This window comes from Anguilla rostrata, chromosome 1 (genome assembly GCF_018555375.3).
Source record: "Anguilla rostrata isolate EN2019 chromosome 1, ASM1855537v3, whole genome shotgun sequence".
Lineage (NCBI taxonomy): Eukaryota > Metazoa > Chordata > Actinopteri > Anguilliformes > Anguillidae > Anguilla > Anguilla rostrata.
The window spans coordinates 62,503,350-62,527,052 of NC_057933.1; the positions used below are offsets into that span (position 1 = coordinate 62,503,350).

General features: G+C 39.3%; 1 protein-coding gene and 1 long non-coding RNA gene across 7 annotated transcripts; one reads left to right on the forward strand and one right to left on the reverse strand.

Moving 5' to 3' along the window:
• Nucleotides 1-677: 677 nt before the first annotated feature.
• On the reverse strand, nt 678-10,432 carry LOC135261599 (transcription factor Sp4-like). Of its 6 annotated transcripts, none has more exons than XM_064348087.1 (6): nt 10,097-10,423; nt 9,668-9,777; nt 7,560-9,105; nt 6,174-6,397; nt 4,405-4,591; nt 678-3,110 (listed from the first exon to the last, which is right to left on the reverse strand). In XM_064348087.1, the coding sequence occupies exons 1-6, from the start codon at nt 10,101-10,103 to the stop codon at nt 2,866-2,868; spliced, it is 2,319 nt and encodes a 772-aa protein (XP_064204157.1). In that variant the 5' UTR covers nt 10,104-10,423; the 3' UTR covers nt 678-2,865. The 6 variants fall into 6 exon arrangements, with proteins under 6 accessions (XP_064204157.1, XP_064204156.1, XP_064204154.1 ...); XM_064348086.1 differs by having other exon boundaries at nt 4,405-4,595; nt 6,178-6,397; nt 10,097-10,422; XM_064348084.1 differs by having other exon boundaries at nt 4,405-4,604; nt 6,178-6,397; nt 10,097-10,415.
• On the forward strand, nt 9,014-16,698 carry LOC135261632 (uncharacterized). Its single transcript, XR_010332001.1, has 2 exons — nt 9,014-9,149; nt 16,328-16,698. It is a non-coding gene; the product is annotated as an uncharacterized LOC135261632 (long non-coding RNA).
• The last annotated feature ends 7,005 nt before the right edge of the window (nt 16,699-23,703 follow it).

Here is a 23,703-nt window from a genome sequence, read left to right on the forward strand (position 1 = left end):
GAGTGTAACCATTTGGCTTTATCTCGTCATGCCTAGGGAAGAGGGCGCACCATGCAGTCACCCAAATAAAACATCAACCTGTGAAAACCTGATGGTTCACAGGAAACCCTCTTTACCATTTTCCCTCATGTTTTATTCTTCACGTGGCAATCGCAAACTCTACTGTTATATTGCTAAGTTACTTCGTTAGAAAGGCAAATGCTGCATACAGAGCCGTTTCATGTGAGACAGCATGGGTAATCATGACCCTTACCCCTGCTTTGACAGTCTAAATTCCATCACAAGGCACATCAGATTTGTATGAAATGTCCAATACTGTAGCCCTCACCATTACTGTTTCACACACTAAATTGTATCATACAGTGAGCTAACTAGTTCCATTAGTGATTAGCCATGATTCCCAAATGTATGTGACGAGTGTCACTGCTACTTTGGATCCCAGGTGCTGTATGGCCCCTGTAAATCTGGGACAAACGTGGAACAAGTCACACTCCGTATATAGGTTCAAAAACTGTGTACATGCAAAACTTTATCGGGAGACATTTTGATGTTAGAATTTCAATAATATTGCATTAATAAAAAATAATAATATGTTCACTTTATAATTATTACATATAATGGATGCCAGGCACAACAATTAGTACAGATGTAACAAACAATCCAACAAAACAGAAGAATACAAGAGAATTACATATTTATTTACCTTGTCACTTTGTGTTATGCAGACAACCTTTTAATTTTTTTAATTCACAAAACACATTTGTACAAATTTATTGGTTTAAAAATGTCAATAGACTGCAGCCTTTGAGGCATGCCTGGCAAAAATACATTATTAAACATCATGGGGACACAAATAAATGTTTTATAAAAAAGATTTACAAATGAGATGCCACTAGAAAATATTAAACAAAATCATTTGTCACACAAAATGTTACCCAAAAACTTTTTTCAATTGTTTGGTATCAATTATTCTTACTTTAAAACAACATTGGTACTGAAAAACTTTGACAAATTGAGATGCTGTGACACATATAAAAAGACCACAATGTTTAAAATAATACAAATCATTACAATAAGCAGAAAGGAAACATGCTGCACATGACCTCCTGAATTCATAGCCTACTACACACTATAGCCTCTTCAATTTGCAAATGTAAACCTTAAAATAAGTAAATAAATAAATGAGCAAATATACAGGCATTTACTGCTGCCAGAATATAAACGAAACTGAAAAAGATATCCAACACCTAGAACAACACTAGGACAATATTTCATAACATCAAAATTACTAAATGAACCACTCTACAACAAAGCAAGACACATGGCATTAAAATTGGAACAGGAAAAAATGAAAGGAAGGGGAAAAAAAACTTTTAAAAAGTTTACTCCAATGTACAGTACATTATTGCACTCCTGTGCCCTTGGGCATCCAAGGATGTGGTTTAGCTGCAGTTTCTTTAAGAATTGGGCACTATACAACATCTCTTAGAAGACACAGTAGTGGACTTGGAAAGCTACCTCACAAGAATTAGCTATAAGAAGGCCCCTTCTGCAAGTTGGGGAGCCGTGATTGAACCTGTTTTTGCAGAATATATTAAGGCATTGTAGTATACACCAAGTCATTGAGTAGCTCAACAAGGATGTAACTAAAATGTACACATATATGTGTATGCATGTATTCATATTTTCATATGTATCCATAGACATATACATATATTTTACTTAGCTCTTTAAGACAAAAAGAGAGCATGTTTTTATATAACAATAACAAAATGTAATAATGTAAACATGATTCCAAGAAGATTGTCTTTAATAGTATCACTTTCTCTAAATGTATCAAGTAGTAGACAGCTATTTTTAAAATCATTCAGACATCAGTGATTCTGGAAATGTAAGCGCATTGTTAGTAAATTCAGTTTAATATGTGCTTCTTGTTTTAAATGTGAACATTTCCTCAAATAAATAGGAAAAAAATAATTACTTAACCACCTCAATAAAAAGAGATTCAAATCAAATATATTTTGCATTCTTTTAGAGCTGCATACTCATAATTTCTCTGAAGGACAAAACCATAAATTCAATTAAACCACAATGTGCTTTCTCTATACAATTTAAATAACAATGTTCTGCATATGTTTCCATTATATTAATTTTCAGAAATTTCATTGACCATTCAGAACATGATTCTGTCTTAGTAATGAAAAAGGTAGCAATTGTTCAATGTTACTGCTCAAGGTTAATGACAAAGTGCACTGTGGTTAAACTGAAAATAGGCCTGAGTGTTTAGATACATTTTCATTCTTTTAGAAGAGAGTAAAATCAGATTTCATTCACATAGGACATCAATATTTATCACACTAATTCCCATGGCTTAGACTGAATAGTAAAATCTAGCTTGTCTGTAGTTATGTATAACTTTAATCTGTCCTTCAGGTATGTTAAACTGTTTCACTGCCCTTCTATACCTGAACCATTCAACGTGAACTATGGTCAGATTTACTGCACTATTTGTCCCGTAGACATAAAACTGAAATCTTTTTTAACAGAAATCAAAAGTAGAAATACATTCTGTGCATAGAAATAGATTTACTGTTTTTTCCATAATTACTGTTTCTAGTAGCATTACTCTTTATCCTTAAACCTTCTCTTTGTGCTTATTAGACTAAGAATAGACATCTTTTGTGATTTAATAAATAGCTCTTTTTCAAGCACAGTAAATTTCATAACCCTTGACTGTTCATACAAAATAATAATTCTGATGTGCAGGTATGTCTGTTTGTTCAGTCCATTTTATATCAAGAAAGGTATGCAACCATTAAGTGCAAAATGTCAATTAGTACCCTGGGGTGGGCTGGGGGTGGTATCTCAGAACTCCTCCATGTTATTGGAAGTGGCAGGCGTGGCTGGGTTGGAATCTTGGGAGAGGGATGCCACAGTAACAATCCTTGGTGACCCTAGAACCTCGTTTACAGTGGCCTCCATGTCTTCCGTGGTGACTATGGTCAGGGCTGCACCACCTTTTTTGTTCTGGTGTGTTTTAATGTGCTTGGAGAGGTGGTCGCTCCTCATAAACCTCTTAGAGCATTCTGGACATTCAAACCTCTTCTCACCTGTTATTGAGAAGAAAACAGTCACAGTGTTTCCATTACACACATCAAAACACCTCTGTAAAAAGAGTAACATGCTCTTAGGATGTTGTGGGCCTGAATCCCACATGTGGTATGGTCCCCTGTTCAGCTCCAATGATCTGAAACATACACTTTCTCATAAGGATTTCACATGCATTTATCCTCTATCGTTCAGGGGTGTCCAGGTCTCATTCCCAAATGTACGCCCCTGTCATGCGTACCTGTGCGCACCCCTATGACTAGGCTGGGTAACCAAAAATGTTCAAACAACATTAATATAGTGATTACTAACAACATCAGGTTAACCTGAAGTAAGTGTTTGAGGACAAAAGTTATTCCTTAACTGGAATTGAATGTGATCTAAAGACTATTTTCGTGACTGCAAATCTGACATTTTCCCAATACTCCATCAATAATTGTAGGACCTAGCACCTGGAAGGCATTAAAAGCACTGCCAAGTATTCCATCATTTACATTTCTTTTTTTGGAACATTGGTCCACAAGCCTCTTCTTGTAATTTCGCACACTCATTTTTGTCAGTCGAATCAAAGTCTCAGAATTCTGACTGACAGGCAGGTCAATATTTTTTCTGGACAATATTTTTGCTAATCCTTTCTTATAATTTAAAAGACCCAAATTATTGGTTAGTGGTTTAAACAGCTTCTGAAGATTGCCATTTCAGGCTATAATCATGTAAATGCTGACCCATTATTCCACTTAGTTTAGGCAGCATCAAACAATTCCAAATACTTATGATGTAATTTAATACCAAGAGGGCAATTAGATTGCATGGAATCAGTGGTCAAGAGACGCAGAATGGCTGCCCTGAATCACACAAGTTGGTGCTACACATTGTTGGTGGTCGAGGAGAGTTTTCCACTCATCACTGTAAATCGCTTTGAGCGTGAGAAAAGTGCTATACAAATGTAAGGCATTGTTGTTATTATTACTACTATTATTAACTGGTTTCACTTTGAACTTTTGATTGAAGCAGTAATATTAAAGACCTCTTTTTGTTGGCCAGAAATATTAGCTTGTACTCCCTATGGATCCTGCCTCATACAACAGTGATCAATAAAGGCTAACCACAAGCTAGCTCAAGCTAGTTGCCTGAACAGGAAGTCAAAGTCAAAAAATTAAAAAACTAAAATATAATAACCAAACCGCATTTTCTGTGTGGTGTCTACTGTTTTTTTCACATGCAAACATGTAGCATTCCAAAGCTCTATTTCGCCATCCCTCCTGCCACACTTGTGTGTGTCCGTGTCTTTCTCACCTGTATGTGTCCGGCGATGTCGCTGCAGCTCGTCGCTCCTGGTGAACCGCTTGCCACAGAAGATCCAGTTGCACACAAAGGGTCGTTCGCCCGTATGCCAGCGCAGGTGTGCCCGCAGGTGTGATGTCTTCCCATAAACCTTCCCGCAGCCCTCAATGTGACAGATGTGCTGTTTCTTTTTCCCTGGCTCGCTGTTGTTCCTGGCAGAAAACACCCAATAAGTACAAGTGGAAAACCTCCATGCACACACCAATGCTAAAAGCTCCCAACGGCTGTAAACAACTTCAAAAGTTAACCTCTTCAAAGAGGAAAAAAGATTTTTGGCTGACTGTTAAGTGCAATACAGTAAGTGTTTTCATGTTAATATTTTTTTCTAAGGAAAATGTGTGTGAAACAAAACAACAAACATGTATAGCATTACAACCCCAACCCCCAAAGCTCATTAAAGTGCACCAAGCTCATAAAATTTGGCAACTCCAAAAAAAAAAAAAAAAAAAAAAACTATTTTCTGATATACAGTTTTCTTCTGCTGTTACAGGGTACAGGGTTGTCCTCCAAAGCTGGCTTGCTGTTTGGTAGCAGGTCATGGGGCATCTACACTTCTGATGTCTGCCAACAACACTAGTGGCACCAGACATCAATTTAGAGCTGATGCTGCTTAGATATTTATATCACCGGGACGTGTAAATTTCATAATATGTACTGTAAACTCATCTGCATGCAAAAGAAATCACTGGTTCTCTGGAATGTCAGACCTGACCTTGAACATACAGTGAAAGTCCTTTGGTGGCTAGGAATTGCCTGCTTCAAGTATCAGACCATGAGCTAAAATCTCACTATGATATTAAGGTTAGCCAGTGCAATATTGACTAGCTTATTATTTCTCACAGGTACCCTTGTTGCCGAGCAACCATTTTAAGTTCTTGAAATGAAAATATAATCAACACAGGCATCCATGTTTTCATAAGTCTTTTTGTGCACTCATTTAAAGTACTTTATACTGCAGCACTCAGAAGCAACAGAGCCTCTGTATTATTTTATTCTACACGGATTAATTCAACAAAAAATTATTTCCACATTATTCCCTGAACAGAAAATTTATTTTTAGTTTTCAACCACTGGGGCTCTTTTTTCCTTAGTTTATCCCAATTTAGAAAAGCTCAATTTGTGTGTGTGTGTACATGCACATTACTGGAACCCAACTGAGAATCCACACAAGCATGCACTCTTCTCTAAAACATGCAATATCAAGCCGTCGCTTAACACCACAGTCCTGTGACAGACGTTGAATCAGAGGACACTTGTGTGTGCAGGCAGACTGCAGATGCCAAACTGATTTGAGGGGGCTGCTGGTAAACGATGAGAAAAGGAGACCCATCCAAATGAGATCCATCCCTTCCAGACAGACACAACAGCCAATGACGCATCATCCACTCTGCCCACCACAGCCCTCACTGGCACAGGCCAGGTTCAATACCAGGCCATGGGACCCATCCACATACTATAACAGAGCCTTAACAGGATGACTGGGGTAGGCCTTCCTGTATTTCTTCATAACTACTGCCAAACTCTGTCTCCCTCACACATCACAAATGTCAAAAACGAACAAAACTGGATGGCAGGTAGAGGAAATATTTTGCATGAATGTGTCTCACACAACACAATTGACATTTGGGACAGCTGCGTTTCTTCTTGCTATCGGATAAAAATGTGTTTTTTTTTAAAAACTGTGACATAGATCCGCTTCTCCGTGTCAGAGTTGGGTGTACTCGCCTGCCTTCCCCATCCCGGCAGTTCGGGCACGAGCAGGCGACCCGCCGGAGCCTCTTGCTGGGCTGCCCTTCCTGATCTGAAGTGGTTTGGTTCTGCTGCATCTGGACCTGGGCCATCTGCTCAGGGCTCACGCCACTCAGGGCTGCATTTGCAATGTTGCCCATGGCAACAGTCACTGGCGTGGGCTGCATCTTAACTGCATCCTGGCCCTGCTGCTGGCCTGGGAGAGGTAAACCACTTTGAGAGGTAAACAAACTTGATGATAGATACTAAAAAGTATCTGCCACTTTATGTCTGTGGTACATGAGACTCATTGTGTCAATGATTACTTTGCTTCTGAAATGAACTTAACATAAATATATTTTGTGCAGTGCCACAAATAGTAGCCACATATACATAATCTGCCACCATGTTTTTACACCCACACATTTCCAGTGAGTGAAGGAAATATGAACCATTACTCCGCTTTCAAGACTGCAGTACCTCAACCATAATTATAGAGCTATCAGGAGTTGTCTCTAGCTAAACAGGGCAAAAAGGACAGGTAAAAATTTAAGGAAACTTTTCAGTAGATCTTCCACAAAGAAGGTAAGACATTCTGCTTATCAGCAAGACACTTCCTAATTCAGAAGTGCATACTCCAAGTACCCAAAGGACAGTAGATATTTTCTTTGATAAGATATTTTAAGTGGTTATTTACCTGTTCAGAATAAATCTGTTTTTTCTGATATAATTCTGAAGGCTGTCACACAAATCGAACTTTATGCCCTAAAACCTATCAAATAGGTTCTGGCGTCACAATGAGCAGCTGACATCATGCTTACCACACATAACAAACCTGATAATGTAAATGTTTAAAACATCTCCTAACATTGCAATGCAAAGGTAAATCATAAAATACCTTGGTTACCTGTCCTAAAAGGAAGGCTATAGAAAGGAAAATCCATCAAAAGACTGTGTGTGTGATAAAACATGTATTCTTTACATTTATCCCCAATCTCTACTTTAGAAATGACCTCATCTTCATAATAATTATCAGATCAATGATTTTCATATATTGGGATTTAATAAACAGAATGAATAGGAAATATTTTGTAGTTTAAGCTTAACTAGAGTGCAAGATAACAAATGCTTTTTTTATATTTTAAGCTGAAACATTTGTCTGTAAGCATTCTTTTCAATCAAACAAGCCACATTCTGCCAGACTTATGGTAACTTCTATATGTAGAGCTGCACTGATAATCTACAACTAAAAACTGACATTTTACTGCTGCAGATGCAAAATCCCTAAAATGGCTATATGATCTCTCTCTCGCAAAGCAGATTATCAAATCATAAATAAAAACGTCACTGAGGTCATAAGAGTTCAAGGAATGACTCACCTTGCACCCCCGTGATAGTAAGAGGGACTCCCTGAAATTGAACTCCCGCAGCACCGAGGTTAGCAATGTTGACAGTCTGAATGTTTGGCACCGAGGTGAACTGCGCAGCGTTGAGCGTGATGGGAGTACCGCCCAGCGTAATAGGAGCAATTTGGGCGAACGTAGCACCGCTGGCGTTTGAGGTTACAGGAGTCAAAGTGAGCTGCTGCGGCACTCCGGCATTTTGAACCTGCAGGTTCGGAAGGCCTTGAATGTTTTGGACTTGCACTGTCTGCCAGCTGATCTGGCCTGAAGGAGTAAGCGTGGGCGCGCGAATGAAAACTTGAGTCGGGCTTTGGACCGCCTGCAGCTGCACGTTCTGAAGGGACTGTGGTTGTAGCGCCTGTACAGTCTGTCCTGGTTGGAGCTGTATTGCCTGCTGAGGAAGCCCCTGTATCAGCTGCTGCTGGGCCGGGTGAATTTGGATCTGCTGCAGAACAGGCTGCCCCACAATCTGCACGTGCTGGATCTGACCCTGTTGCTCCTGTACAGACTGCACTCCGTTTGTCTGAACTTGACTGGAACTCTGAGATTCGCAATCCGAGGAAAGGACGCTCTGCGACTCTGGCTCCGCTGCGCTATCAGAAGTGGAAGGGGCAGTACTGAACTGCCCGCCTTCTGGCGAGGTCACTACCAGTGAATCGTTAACAGTGGTCACAGCACAGGTGGAAGTGACCGGGGATTCCACCACAGTGCTGCCAGCAGTGGAGATGGGCGTGGACACAAGCTGGTTGCCGTTGGAAACTCCGCCGTCAGTGGGCTGAACCAGCTGAACTGACCCTCCTCCCGCGGCCACGTTGTTGATCACAGGCAAAGCCAGAGTAACTCCGCCTATGTTAACGGGCAACGTGGTCACCACTTGAGTCTGAGCGCCCGAGATTGCCTGTAGTTGCACAGGGAAGGACATTCCCGGTCTAATTTGAAGAGGGATCGCCTGGTTCCCCACATTCTGCGTGACAATGTTTGCCGAACCAGCCCTGTTCGGGGTCGCGAGGATTGCCTGGTTATTCCCGGCAGGAATTAGTTGAATCTGTTCCGATTGTACATTGAGAGCAGAAGGGTTTGCTGGACTGATCTGAATTTGCTGGCCGTCCACAGTCTGAATTTGAGGTACCACCTGATACTGAATGCTGCCCGTCGCATTTTGCACGTTCTGCACCTGAATGACTTGAAGCTGTTGTTGTCCGACAGGCGCATTGTTTGAACCGAGGGCTTTAAATTTCCTCGTCGAGGTGTTGTCATTGGTGTTAGTTGTGGTGCCTGTAACTGTAACTCCAGCGGTACTGTCTTTAGATGAGTTCGGCGACGCAGAAACTATCTGCCATCCGTTCCCTGTCAGCTGCGTCGTGACCAGCTCAAGTTGCTGGGGTTGGTTCTGAAGCTGCAGGAACCCCTGGCTCTGGTCGAGAAGGATCTGTTGCTGTCCGCCAGCCGGACTCTCGCCTGGAGTTCCGCCGATTTTGCTACATGTGGCTGCGAGCAGGGCCAGAGGAGATGGCTGCGCATCCTATCCACAGAAAAAACGGACAGCCAATGTGGGCGGGTTTTACGGTATGAGTGTGGGTGTGAACAGCATTTCTCGGTGATGATAAACATATTTCACTTCACATATTCTAATGGTTCACTGTTTGGTAATTTGTCGAAACATAGATGTCGTGCTTTGTGGCTGGTGGGCAAGCTATATCAACGTTAACACCCACACAGGCATCTAATTGTAACAGGCATCTAAATGTAAAATATGAAATAACAGTTGCTAGCTTTGGATATAGCTTATTTAATGAGAACAAAAATCGTTAAAACAAAGGAGCGCACCAGTATGCACCATGCACACTGTAACATTTTTATTGTTAGAAAAACGCGGTACAGAATTCAATCGTAAGCTTATTCTCATCAAATACTGTATCTACAGACTACCACATGCATGCTGTAGTCTTAAAACCATGTCATGATAGCTACCTCACTCATTTGTACCGAAGAGGAAAGCAGGAAGTACTCATAATTGTATCTACAATGTAAGAGAACCGATAGCGAGTTCTAACAATGGTAACAATAATAACGGTGTTAGCTACCTGTGATCCAGAAGTTTTGCCTTTATTACCATAATCACCACCACCAGATGATTTTCCTCCCTCTGTCGCCATCGCTTCCTTCTTTTGATCTGCAAAAAATGCAATGTTTTCTGTAAAATAAAGGACGCATTATCTTCGTGTCAATGCAGGATAATAAAATGTTTTAACTTAATATGGATCGCTGGCTACCTAACAATCAATAATTTCGCACTAGCAAGCTGAATAGCCTATATAACAAATAACCCCATGTATATTAAGTAAGCTAACACCCCCAATATGCTACATCTTCCTGACACAACAAAAACAAACAGATAATTTTAATATTCATTAAGAAAAGTATTTCTTAGCGAGCTAAATAAAAATACTTTTTAAATGAGGGGAATGCGGAGAGAGGGAGGGGTGGAGACGGATGGGAGGAGGCTAACGTACCACTCATCTCGCATTAATAAAAACGGAGAGGAGTAGCTAGTTCACGAAAAAAGGCCGGACGATGTGGAATCAGAGGCAGTCTGAAGCTCACAGAAGGACGGCCTATTTTTCCACGAATGGCTGCTGCTGGGCTGTGGCGTAGCTCCTCCGGCCGCTATAATCAGATTCCTCTCTCTGCCTAAGGTCCCTCCTGCCAGGAAGGGCGGTGCCAAATGCAGCTCACGATCCAACCCCAAAATAATATAGGGCAAAACGTATCCGGCCGCGACAGCTTCCAGGCTGGAGACACACTTCTTTTACGCTTCCGTTTTTTGTATTTAAACCAATGTATGTTGATATAATATATATCCAACAGTAAGTTTCAGTTACTGTATCCATATGAAGACCCACCTACCACATCTGACTCGCTACACTCGAACGGCAACACCCATTTGAAGCTTTAGGCTATGAGCATATAACTATCTTTTATTGCTGCGATTTTATACTTATGTAGTAGCGAGTGGTGTGTACAATTGTAGTGACAGCATACACACAGATGCCATATATATGTCATATTGCCACACAGCCAAAACAAAGCTTTTTGTACAATTTCAGCTAACAGACATCCCTCCCTCCAATTTATTTAGCCTGGTAACATGTGCGAACGTCTATATGGGAATTGTATTTGGTTAGGACTTTCCCTTTCAATGTGCCCAGATATAAAGGACTACTGTTCCCATGATGCAGAGAGAAACGGCGGTACGTCGTAATCATGTTTGGTTGAGAAGGAGCGTTAAGGGCGGAATTTTTATTTTGTGGGGGTTGGGCAAAATGAAAGAAGAGGGCGGGTATCTTTTTCTTGAAAGTGTCACTGAGTGGTGAGCCGTGTTGTTGTCGGTTATCCCATCGGTATCCACGCCGGGTTACCTAGGGAGCAGAGCTAGGGAGCTCGTAGCCTGCTCTGACAGTGCTCATGGATTTTACGGAGGTAATTTTTGCTTACCTACTTTAGGCTACATTCTAAATTCTGCAATACTCATCTATCTCTCCTCAGAAAATAACTATTTTCTGTGCGAAGTACAATGCAACAAAAATATTTTAAAATACAGTCTGTGTAGAATGTCAAAAGCCCTGGCCTATATCCTTCCACTTAAAGCTGCACCCACGATCAATACATTAAAATGTTATTGTAACAGCTAATTTTATCCTACAACTAAATTTCCATGCAGCTCAGATAACGGGGATTTGAACAATCTGACAACCCAGAGCCAATAGGGGAGTCCTGACGACTGGAAAAGGTGGTCAAGAAATATATTGCAAATGGTGGCAATTGGCAGTGAAACAGAAATAAGGCTTGTAATATTGATATATAAATATCCATGTTAAAATGTATCAAAATAGACACACAAATATCACAAAACCATTAGTCCTGAATATAAACAGGATGTGTTAAAGGATGGCCATAATCAATATTTTGGTGGCTTGGTGCATATATTTTAAAAGAAAGAAAACAGATTTGTCTATTTATGAAAGAATCAGCCTTTTATTTCAATTCAGCAAAGGCAAAAGACATAGACTGTCTATTTGTCTCTGACTCAGTACTCTGTATAATACAGTCAGCACAACAGACTGACCAAACCTTCAGTGGAGCCTTCATTGCCACCATCATATATACAATTTATAGTGCATGGTAATTAGAAAAATGGCCTACAGGCACATAATCTCCAATATCCACAAATAATTTAGTTGCACTGTAGTATAGCATTGACAATAACATGCATTTTAAGGGCTACTAGGTGGTGCATCCTGTTACAGCACTGTTCCAGTGCATGGATGGGCTCCACTGTCATGTATCTAATCTGGACAGTGCCAGTGCAGACTGTGGCCAGCAGCCCTCCAGGGTGATGTAGGCTACAATTGGCTTTCTGATAGTTTGAGTTGGCTGTGATGACAGTGCCTGAGCGTTCACCAGCGACCCCAGCTGGTCATTCAGGCACCCGCAAGTTGGTCTGTTGGGCTGCACATGGAGTGTGTTCCCCCAACTCACGTCTGTGTGAGCCAGACCTGCGAACCGCGATGTGATAAGAAGTGGTGGCTGATGCCATGTGCTTCAGGGAATGCTTGTCTGTGCGCTGCGGATTCGACAATGAAGGCTACCATGAGAGTTGCAGCATGAGCATGATTGGGTATTCCGATCTGGGAAGAAAAAGGGGAAAAAGCGTAAATGCTTTAATGGTGCTGACTGATGACCCCTATAGTATTCAAAATAACATATTCATTGATGGAAATTAAAAAGTGGAGACAACCAGCTGGGTTGACAAAAAGATTAAGAATCTATTTCAACAGTATTCCGTGTTTTAATATGACATTTTGAGAAATTAAATGACTCATTCTTGCATGAATTGTAATAGTGGAACAGATGGACATTCGCTTGGCTTTATAGCCATCTCCATGTGAAGGTCATCATTCATCAAAAATTATAAATCTGATGAAATGTAAATCCAACCACATATGCAAGTCTATTTGCAGCAGGGATCTCAAATTCAAAACCTGGTGGGCCACAGTGTCTGCTGGCTTCTTCTGTGTCTGTGTACTTAAAGACCTAACCTGAAAGAAAAGACAGACTGAAAGGAAACCACATGAAGGAAACCACATAAACCTGCAGACACTGCAAATTATTATATTAGCATCAACAATGCAAATGGTAATGATGCTGATGATGTAGTGATGATGTTTTAATTAAGTGTATAACGTTGTCGACTTGTTCAGAGCTTGTAAATTCAATTCATCCCTTTACTGTCTTCTGGTCTATAGTTGTGGTATTCTGTAGGGAGATGCCACTGGAATGTTAACATACTAGGCCTATATATAGCAATTGTGATTTCTTTTTTTGTTTTTTCAAATTCACTGATTTGAAGCAAACATTTTTTAATGCATTACAACAGAAAGTGTCCTACATTTCACACTGATAAATGTTAAAGAGAAGCTTCCAAAATTAAATTAGTGAACATTGCAAATAAAATGGTTTTAAGTGTTGTGCTAAAATAGGCCAAATTCAATGGCTCAAAAAAAACGTGAAATCTGGACACAATTTGTTTGTTATGCAAATTGAATGGCTTACTGCCTTCTTACTTCCTTCTAGAAGACTGACCAAGGAAAGCTGACAAAGTAATGTCTTGAAGTAAATGTTGTTTTCCAAAAGGCCAAGAGTCATAGTGCCACCATTAGATCAAATTGTGTTAAACTCTAATTGCCGTTTATAAAGCTGGCAAATTTAATGAAATCCCAGTAATAATAATAATAATAATAATAATAATAATAATAATAATAATAAAAATTAAAACAAAAGAGTACATTTAAGTTGAAGGAAGATAAAAATATTTTCATCTATGTTGAAGTGGTAACCTATAGCCAAGACAAATGCATTTGACAGGTGGGCAGTAGCATGATCAGGAAAAGTTGGACTCCACGTAGCCTAGCCTATGTAATTTCTATGCATTTTTAAGAGTTCACTCTGATTGAACCGTTAATTGTTATGTCGTATGACTGTGATATTGCAACCTCTTATTTGTACAATCCTCGTGTGTAAAGGAATGGACCTTGTGATCAGTATGTGTAAAATATAATTATTTTGGAGTCCCTCCCACCACTTTCATTTGGTCCCTAATCAGAACCTGTTGCTAAGCAACAGTTTCTAGGAGGACTGCCATGGTTAAACCACAGATTATTCCGTCCAAAGATTCTTTAGTCTAAAGAATACTCGTTGGTTACAGTCCGTATTCTGAGAAGTAGTCACGTTATGCACGAGGGCACCAAGCTGAAGTATATGGTCTAGTAGGCCTAGAACAATATGACCTGGTGGAAGGTAGACCTACATGGTGACAGAACACTAAGATTCACCTAAGGTAACCATAGGTTTACCATTTGAAAAGTAGATTTTTTGGAATGCCCCCAAATTCAAATTCAAAGAGCTCCATTGCTTTCAGTGACCAGTAGATTGTTACATCAGAATTAGAACGTTCACAGTTAATCATTTTCCAGTCACATATTTGTAATCTTACACCTTAAAGGGTTAATAAAGATCAAGGTGGGTCATCTTTTTTCCACCAATCGCAAAGGAGTCAACCTTTGTTTCACACCACTTTTGATGTTTCATTTCCAACTCGGCACGTTGAACTTCATGCTGCTGTCCTTTGTTCGAATTCACACCACCTGGGCCTAGCGGAGTAGATTGTCCAGCTAATTTCCAAGACAACGAAGTGTGTTACTGAAAATGCATTATATTTACCTTTATTTTCAGTTCAGCTAGAAATTGATTTAAATTGTAGCCTATCTGGCTACAAGAAAGCAAACAGCCAACAGTTAAAGCCGCTAAATAAATGGCCTACATCTGATTTTATTAACACGTTGGTAACAACAGAAAACAGACTAGATAACTTAGCTGTTTAGTTGAGTTGACGGGAAAGGATTTTTGCTATCACCATAATTGAGTAGCCCGCACATCAAAATGTGATTTTGGGGCCCTTCAGTGTGTGGCCGGTTTTCCATTTGTGAGAGTTAGCACTACAAGGCTGCCCTCTAGCGGTTATTAGGAAGACACGCATGAATCTAACTGAAGAAGAGACAGGACTGGAGACAGCCGCTGTCATGTTCATCAGAAATAGGCTACTGCTTTGTTCTGAATTGATAGCTGAGAACTAATCCTAATTTTCTAATGATGAAGGCTTACAGGAATGTAAATTCCAGATGTTCTGTACGTAACAGAACCTCCTGAGAGGTTCTGGTCGAGATTCGCCTTCATGACCACGACCAGGTCGGTTATTAATAAATAGCCTACATTTACATCAACAAAAGGAAACTATTTCCAAATTAAAGCTGTCATAATTTTATGCATTACGAGCATTAAAAACCTACATCTAAATCATTTTCGCCTTAACCAGAGTGCATTTTTAATTGGACATTTAATTTTGTCACTGAATCTGACAAATGAAATATACAATGTTTTAGTTAATTTCAGTGACAGCGTGGGGAATTTTTCAGCAAAATAATTGCATCTTGGTTATATTCGTTTGAATTTAAGGATCAATTTTAAAATACATTAACATTGCTGTTAGATTGAACGCACCCCTTACTAAAAACGCTTGCCATCTTTACATTTGCGTGCATGAAAATAAGTAGCATCGCTACCACTTACTACCTGAGGAGGGCGATCCGTTGTTTTTTTAAGAGGATTTTTAAAAAGCAGATATTCAACCAGCAACATGCTGATCATACAAATATATAGCCATCTAATTCCGTATTCTACATGTAGAACCATTTAAAAACATTATACACATGTAAAACTGTCACAGGCTCCAGCTTATATATATATATTTAGAGAGCTGGAGCCCATGGCAGCTGTAATGAGTATGATGTTTTTAAAAAATATTGTTTTAAAATTTGTTTTCACGTCTGCTAAATGTAAACTGATTTTTAAACGAGTGACTTGAATGTTCGGGTGTCAAATATCAACAATCAACAGTTGTAACTACATAATAAATCATACCAAAATAAATACATTACAATGGCAATGGGATGCAGTCCATTTAACCACAAAATTGAAATGGCACAAAGATGTGAAGAAAATATTTATTAAATGAAATAGTAAATATATTAAATTATTTTCATCATTGTATACACTTAGCTTGCTCACAATATAAATCATACCCGAAGATGAATAAATAAATAAATAAATAAATATTTGACCTGGATAAAAGTTGTCGAACTCTTCGCCGGGAGAGCTTTTACTTCAGACCCGCTTCAACTGAAACAGCGTTCCCAAACTCCGTGCCCCTTTACCTCTTTACCATGATACGGTGCATCTTTGGGGAAAGTAAATTATAAAAAAAGTTGCCTAAACTACGAGATCAACCAGAACACTAACAACAACAGCAATCTGCTGCGACTAATAATAATATTAATAATAATAATGTATAGCCTACATCCATAAAACCTAAGCGATTTAGAATGAGCCTTTCTCTAATTTTCAAATAAATATAGGACAAAATAACTCAATCTAAAAAATAAAAAAAATTAAAAAGCAACAACAATAACAATTGCACGGACTAGCCTACTAAACAGTCTTAGTTCCGCATCCCAAAAAGATTAAATACACGTCCAGGACAATTTTTGAAATCTCTATGAATTTGAATGCGTATTTTTGGCCACTAGTGCTAACAGTTTATTCGCTATTTCTGCTCTTTTATTTTACAGATGACTGCAACTGGAAGTTCATTTAACATCAAAGATCCTCGCCGAGACGCAGCTTGTTACTTGAGAGGGATGGCGATAATCCCACGGATGTAAACTAACAAAGAAATCATGGGAATTTCGTTACGACAGAACAGCGTGCTACAGCCGGGTACACAGCACTGTTATGAGGCTCCCGCGGTGTTATACAAGCTTCAGAAAGAACAAATTTGTTATCCTACACCCGAGGGCATCTGCTGACGGATGTTTTCTTCTGAGTGGACGTGAGGAAGCGAGTATTCAACAGAAGGTGCTTATCTCGCTATGCACTTGTTCTGAGTGTTCACCGGTTAAAACTTGACGGATTTAAGTATTAAATTACCATTGTCGTTTAATCCGATGCTATTTATTTTTGCTCACATAGACAGGGGAACGCCACTCTGAGAACATATGTCCCTTTTATTGCTTTTTTGACAGATGGATAAAGCTTTGCTAAGCCGACTGAACATTTTTCAATTTATGAACTTTTTCTTACCTAATATTCCGTAACAATGTCCAGTCCATGTCAACAAACAAACGAGCGAACGAACGAATAAATAAAATAAATAAATAAATAAATAATGCCATATGTGCAACTTTGGCGAAAGAGTTCCGGAATACACAGATTTACTTTAAAATAAAATATTTATACAACGTTGTAAACTATACGTTTTGTTACTAGCATTTGAGAAGCCACAGTTTAAAAACCTGTTGATAGCGAATGATAACCTATATTTTGAGGTCTGCGTGATTTAATTAGCTAATTTAATGTGCTCATTCAATTAAACTATTTAAGAAAAACGGGTATTAAAAAGGAATGCGTGGGCTTAGAAATCACAGAACAATACATGCAAGGAGAACAGAATTCTAAAAAATACCATAATTGTTGCAAATACACTTTTTATGATAGGGGCTAAAAGGCATTGGTCTTTCACCAAATTTAAGATCCATTTTGAAATAAAAACATGATAAGAAAATAGTTTATTTTTTATCTCTGTTGTTCAAGTAATCTGTTGTTTAAAGTATGCTAAAGGTGGTCATATTGATCAGAATTGTAATCGCCTAGAAATTTTCAGATCTGTAATGCACACTAAATATTAGCAGCGACATGCCAGCAAGAGAGAGGCCTACATTGTGACAATGTAGTGATTATCTTGGCACAAGGGGGTGTTAGCTTTTCCCTAGTGGTGTATGTGTATGTGTGTGTGTGTGTGTGTGTGTGTGTGTGTTGGGGGGATGGGGGGGTATTGGGGGGTCGAGGAGGGGTACAGACCAGACCCTGAGGACCCTGCAGGAGATCCTTGGGGGCTGGCTGGCCACTTGTGTCTGAAGGGCAGGTTTATCCCACTTAATAAGCGTCCATAGAGATTGGTACTGCCCTCGTGACGATAATGCCTGCTGGGGCCATGGAGGAGAAAATCGTCTCCTGTGGCAAATGAAGTGTAGCAAAAGGGCACAATACGTCTGTCACTCAGCCTTAGTCTGACGTGGTTGCCTTTATTTCATATCTGGTGTGCAATTATTCACTGTGCAATACCGGCTATTTTTAATGCATTTCAGCACAGCTTTTACATTGCTACGATTCTAGGAAGGATAAAGGACTGAACTTGCTGAGAAGGCTCTCCAGGTCCCCAAAACATACAGACCCCTTCGCGTGTACACTGTATATGACCTGTTGCACGCATTAAATGATCCATAGCTATGTAACCAACACGGTGATCACACCCATACATGGACACATACAGGAACCAAAATAATGTCACGGACAGGATTGCCTCTAAGCAGCATGACACCAGTGAAGGAGAGCTGCATGTTTATCCGCCTCACTCACTGCCCAGGTTGTTCGATTTTTGTGAAATTGGACAGAAATCGGAAACCCAATGAAAATGCGACGAGATTTCGCGTCGTTGTGCGCTTCACCGCTGCGTTTGAAACATGTCCGTCTATGTAGTTGGCAGCGCCGCCGACAGTTTGGCCTGCCGCAGCGCACCCCGGGGGCAGCTGTCGTTGCTTCCCATTGCAGGCGACGGCGTACGGCACGTTTCCACGGCTGCCTTCCGCAGGGCCGCGCGCGGTGCTTTGCTGGAGCGTGCGCTCTTTTGAGTCTCGGGTCTGCGCGCTAGCCGCGCAAACGCTCCCGCTCGTTTTGGGTATTCCGCTCACAGACGGTGATTTATGTGCCTGTGGTCTGGGGCTCAATGCTGGGGAGATCGCAGGTGTCCTGAAGTCCAGTGAAGTTTTAATATGCACACCCCATGGTCGTGGGGAGAGATGTGTGTAAGGATTACTGCGCCCGCCTCAGGGGGATGGGTCAATAAGTATTTTAAATGCATAATGGGCCTAGTCAGGAGTGTTCTGTTACTAACACCATTTTCACTATTCTTCAAGCTCATTCAATTCACAGAGAATTGTTCTTCACTATTTGAGCAATAGCAAATATGTAGGACTACCATATCACTTTAGTACATTGTTGGCCATATTAGTTTACTATGCTTACCACATCACATTTATATGGGACATCACAGTGTTTTGCTGGAATAACTAATATTTGCTCACTGGATATTATCATACTGGGTATAGCTAACCAGCACAGCTGGGGCATAGAACAGCATGGCCTGTTTTAATGCATTTTGGAACTTTTTAACTGAAGTAACCAGGTTTACAAGTTGGAAGATTATGGACAGAATGACAATGACTATGTAAAATATAATATTTATAAAATGATTATTTAACTCTTGTTTGAGTTGTTGTTTGAAGAAAACCACCATGAACATATATTACACATTTTTCTCAGCCAGCAGAGTAGTGAAATTAGTTTTAACCTGCGACATTCTAGTTACAAATCAAAGTTCCTTAAAACTGCGATACACTGGCAACCCATGGTGTCAATATTACTGTGAAACAACGCTATGCAGAAACGCAGATTCACTGTGCTTCTGAAGTGGTAGACCATGAGAAACTCAGTACATACCACACAAAAGAACATGCTTATCATACTGGCATCACTTCTTATATTTTATTGTGCTGTTACGAGCATCCTTTCAAACTTAAAATTACTCTCCTTTTTCTTTAAAGGTGGTGAAACTCAGACGAATACGTCATAGGCCAAGCATTGCTCAGCAACACACCTATCAGCTTTTGAGCAATAAAAAGTCTGGGCGGATCACGCACGGAGGTGAATCAAGGCTGTTTCGAGAAGCCACATGCCTGGGCAGGTGTACTGACGAATAGGAAACGACAGCCCAGGACAAATGAATGCCTGAGCGCGCATGAAAGTAATTACAGCATAAATAATATTCATGATTCTTGTGTAAATTATTATCAACATCAAGTCGTCATAAATGATATTCACATTTCCCAGGCATTGTCACGAGATGTACTCTTTATTGTAACTCAAAGTCGCCAACCATTCGGCTTGTGGTTGCCAGCAGACTCTAGGTGACAGTTTGTTTTGCACCCTGGCCTAGATTTTTTTGCCTTTTTATATATGGATATATGTTCCAAGAAAAGGCAAAGCACTGTTTGTATTCAGATGTTGAGGCAATGGATTTTATTTTAAATGTGCATTTGATGCCACGACACGTAGCAGAATAGTCAAAACCAAACTCGAATTGCCCTTCTTACAGTCTATAATAATGCTTAATTTAGGGGGCATTTCAAAACTCCATATTATTAAAATCATGGTGCCGTATCAATTACAGTATAGGTCTAGCAGAGTCTTGGGTTCAAATCTTGTGAGGGACATTGCTGTTATACCCTTGAGACAGGTATTTAACCTGAATTAATTCACTATCCAGCCGTATAAATAATATGCAATAATATCTAAGCTTTGTAAGTCACCAAGGGTAAGGACATATCCTAAGCAAGTAAATAGATTTATGCACGTCTTACTTAATCACATGCAAAGTAGAGTGTGTCTGTGCTTTGGCTTGAGTCTCTGCATTGTGAAATGAAGATGTCATTCCTGTTCAGTCTCTCCTGGCTGTGCAATAAGATTTACTGCTGTATCCATGAATGATTTTTGGCAGCAGATACTACACTCCTTGAAAGGTGTGTTTTTGTCAAAACACCAGCCTTGTACTCATATTGACTCAACTTGTGTCAAGCATGTTGATTCAGATTATATCTACAAGAAAATGTCACGGAAACTGATTGGCTCGAATGATATTCTGTTATTTCGCTGTTTTATAGCAGGGAAAATAAATGTTTAAATGCAGAGGGAAGTGAATTTATGTATGCTGTGCCATGCCGAATTAGCAAATTTTGGAAATAATTTATGACCATACTGACTTTATTTCTGAATGGTGGAAATATGCAAGTTCAACAAACAAATCATCTATATACAGTTAAACTCCTGCACATTGTATTTGAAATAAAACAATGAATATGAGATTAAAGTGCAGACTGCCAGCTTTAATTTGAGGCTATTACCTCCATTTTGGGTGATTAGAAATTGTAGCCCTTTTTAAACATATTATAAAAGTAATGAGACAAATGAACATTTTGACATACCATATGTTTTTGCTATGTCCCTTATTAGTTTATTATTTTCAGATTTTCCATTTTCAGCTTCATGATGGCCTGCTTTACTGGAATTAACACTTATTTGGTCTCGTGTTGAGAGACATCAGCAACGGACACAGTGTGCTAATTCCACACCTAGAATCAACTCTAGACATTTTGTTAGCTTCCTTGTGCATGAAATAATGATGCAGAGACACACACTAGCAAAGAAACTGCTGAGCAGCCAACAGTCCCATTACCTTTTCTCCCCTTTAATGGGGGACTATGTACAAAAAGGGCTTTATTTCCTACTCAGATGCACCCAATTTGGTTGTAAGCACCCTCAGATTAGAGCTCATAGCCTGCACTTTAAACTCATAGTCTTAATTCATATTGTTTTAATTCATATGCAGTGCGCTGGAGTACAGAGCCAAGACAACAAAAATCCTGTCACTGTCCCAATACGTCTGCATTTAACTGTGTATGTCTAAACCACAACCCGTGCAGCCCATACACAGGGGAGAGATCACACTACAGGGATCAAGAAGAGTCACCTGTTATCCACTCTATAGTTCAACCGTCAATCCTCAGGAGCAAACATTCTTTTGATGGGTACAAGCATCACAATCGAACGAGGTTTATTTAACCACTGCTGTGATCCGTATCCTGTAAATACAGGCACAACCCTCAGGAGAGAGACTGAGACTGCCCTCCCAGTGGCTTACATGGTGTGCTTATGCAGAGCACTAGTTCATGCAATCAATTAAGGGATTTTGTCTGGGGAGAATTTGATTAAGTGAATATGCACGTTCATGTTAAATAATCAGCATAAAAATTTCATTCACAAGGGCATACTGGTGCCCTGTTCCTTGCAGTTGCTGAAATTAATGTGTTGCCTATAAATAATAATAATAAAAACATTTTGTCACTCAATGTAAGGATGAAGTGCCTACATGGTTAGATTGAATGAGTGATATATGTTTTCCACAGTCATATGTGGTGATTTAGTATTTTATCTATCATTTAATATTGCAGGTCTGTTACAGCTGATTGTATGTCCGACTAAAATTTTTCACTACACAAATTTAGCAAGACTGGAAAGTGTTGCAACAACTCTGCTATGCTGCCTCCATTCAAAGTCATTTCCGGATGTCACTTATTGACTCTGTATTATGTATGAGGAATTAAAACATTGCTCTTGGGCAATTCTCAAGGACTGAAGAAACTGTGGTAACAATGTGTTAAAGGATGGGACTCCAGGCATCCCTCAGGAATGTGCAGGATGTGAAATATTTGCACATTTCCCCCCACAGAAAGCCACATTTGTATTTTATGCTCATATATTGAGGTTCCATCTTGAGTACGTTTGATACAAATGATAGCCAAACTTACCAGTTGTACTCATCCATTCAATTTAGCTGGCCTTTTTCTCATCTCAACTTCAGAATCAAAATGTGCCTTAAAAAGGGCAAATGTTAAAACATAGTACTTGCAGTATGTGACAGCTGAATGCTGGGAGGTACGGTCTACTTAGAACCAATCAGCAGTGGTGAGACTTTGGCGTTTCATATGGATATAGTTGTTCTTGAGATCATACAGTACTTTTTCATAAAATTCAATATAACCACCAAAAGTTACGGCATATAGTATGCATGTCAGTTATGAAATTATTTTAGTAGAAAATAAAAATATTTTTATGATTATAATCTTAACCATAGGTTAAAATTAGATTTGATAATAGAATCAATTTCAAAAGTAATGATTCAATCACCATATCATCTGGTATTTCACTGACCATTCTCAAGCAATTTTTTTCAAGCATTTTCCAAATAGTTACATACTGGCTACTATATACTGGCTACTAAGTCATGTGATCTGTTTTTGTGGTTCAGTAGAACATAAAAGCTAAAGCTTTAATATTTTATGACTTGTGAATTGCAAAAGTAAACAATTTGCCTCTCACAAATACTGTGTTGTGTTATCATCAACTTGTTTGCACTGGAAAATACTTTTAATAAATGTTTTCTTGTGGCTCTAAGGGCATAGAAACTATAAATATATGTAAAATTGGGTGACACAGGAATTTGTACAAAACTGCTGAGGATGGCTGGAAATGCAGTAAACCCATGTAATTTACCCATCTGATTTCATGTATTTCTGTTATACAGTTTTATTGACCCCAAACATATCCAGTGTTTTTTTTTCACAGAAAAAAATCAAAGTTCAGAACAATGTCCATATTGCAATAAAATGCTTTTGTAAAAAAGGCGTAGCGCGTAAGCACACACATGCACACACTCGCATGCGGGTGCACATACACATATATAAACATAACCAAAATTCAGTTAAACTTACACCGTGTTTTTGTTTTTTGTGGGCCTGACTTCTTTCAAGTTCTGTGGGGCTTTGGTTGTTTTATGTCTTTCATGTTTTATGTTCATGACAATTTACATTGGAAGAGTTGTGATATTTTGAGTTGGCTGGTGCTCTAATGAAAAATATATTTCACAGTACTGTGGTTTGTTATTATGGGTCAACTATATTAATGAACAAGACTGAGAGTATAAAATGGAGGGTTATCAGTGGTTCAAACTGAAACCAAAATACAGACAAAATGCTAACTTGCTTACTTTCACTTTAAAGCTTCATGTTCTGAAGAGGTCTATGCTTACAATAAACCCTTTAAGAATGTGTTTCTAAAGCATTGTCTTGAAGTCCCCTTGTAAAGGTCATTCAGAATGATGACCTTTCACCTTTGATGGGCCTCTCTCCCATGCCATAATAGAACAGATGGAAGCCTGAAAGATTCTGCAGTTTAATGTAGTCTCTAAAGGTAATATGCACCAAATTTTTAAATA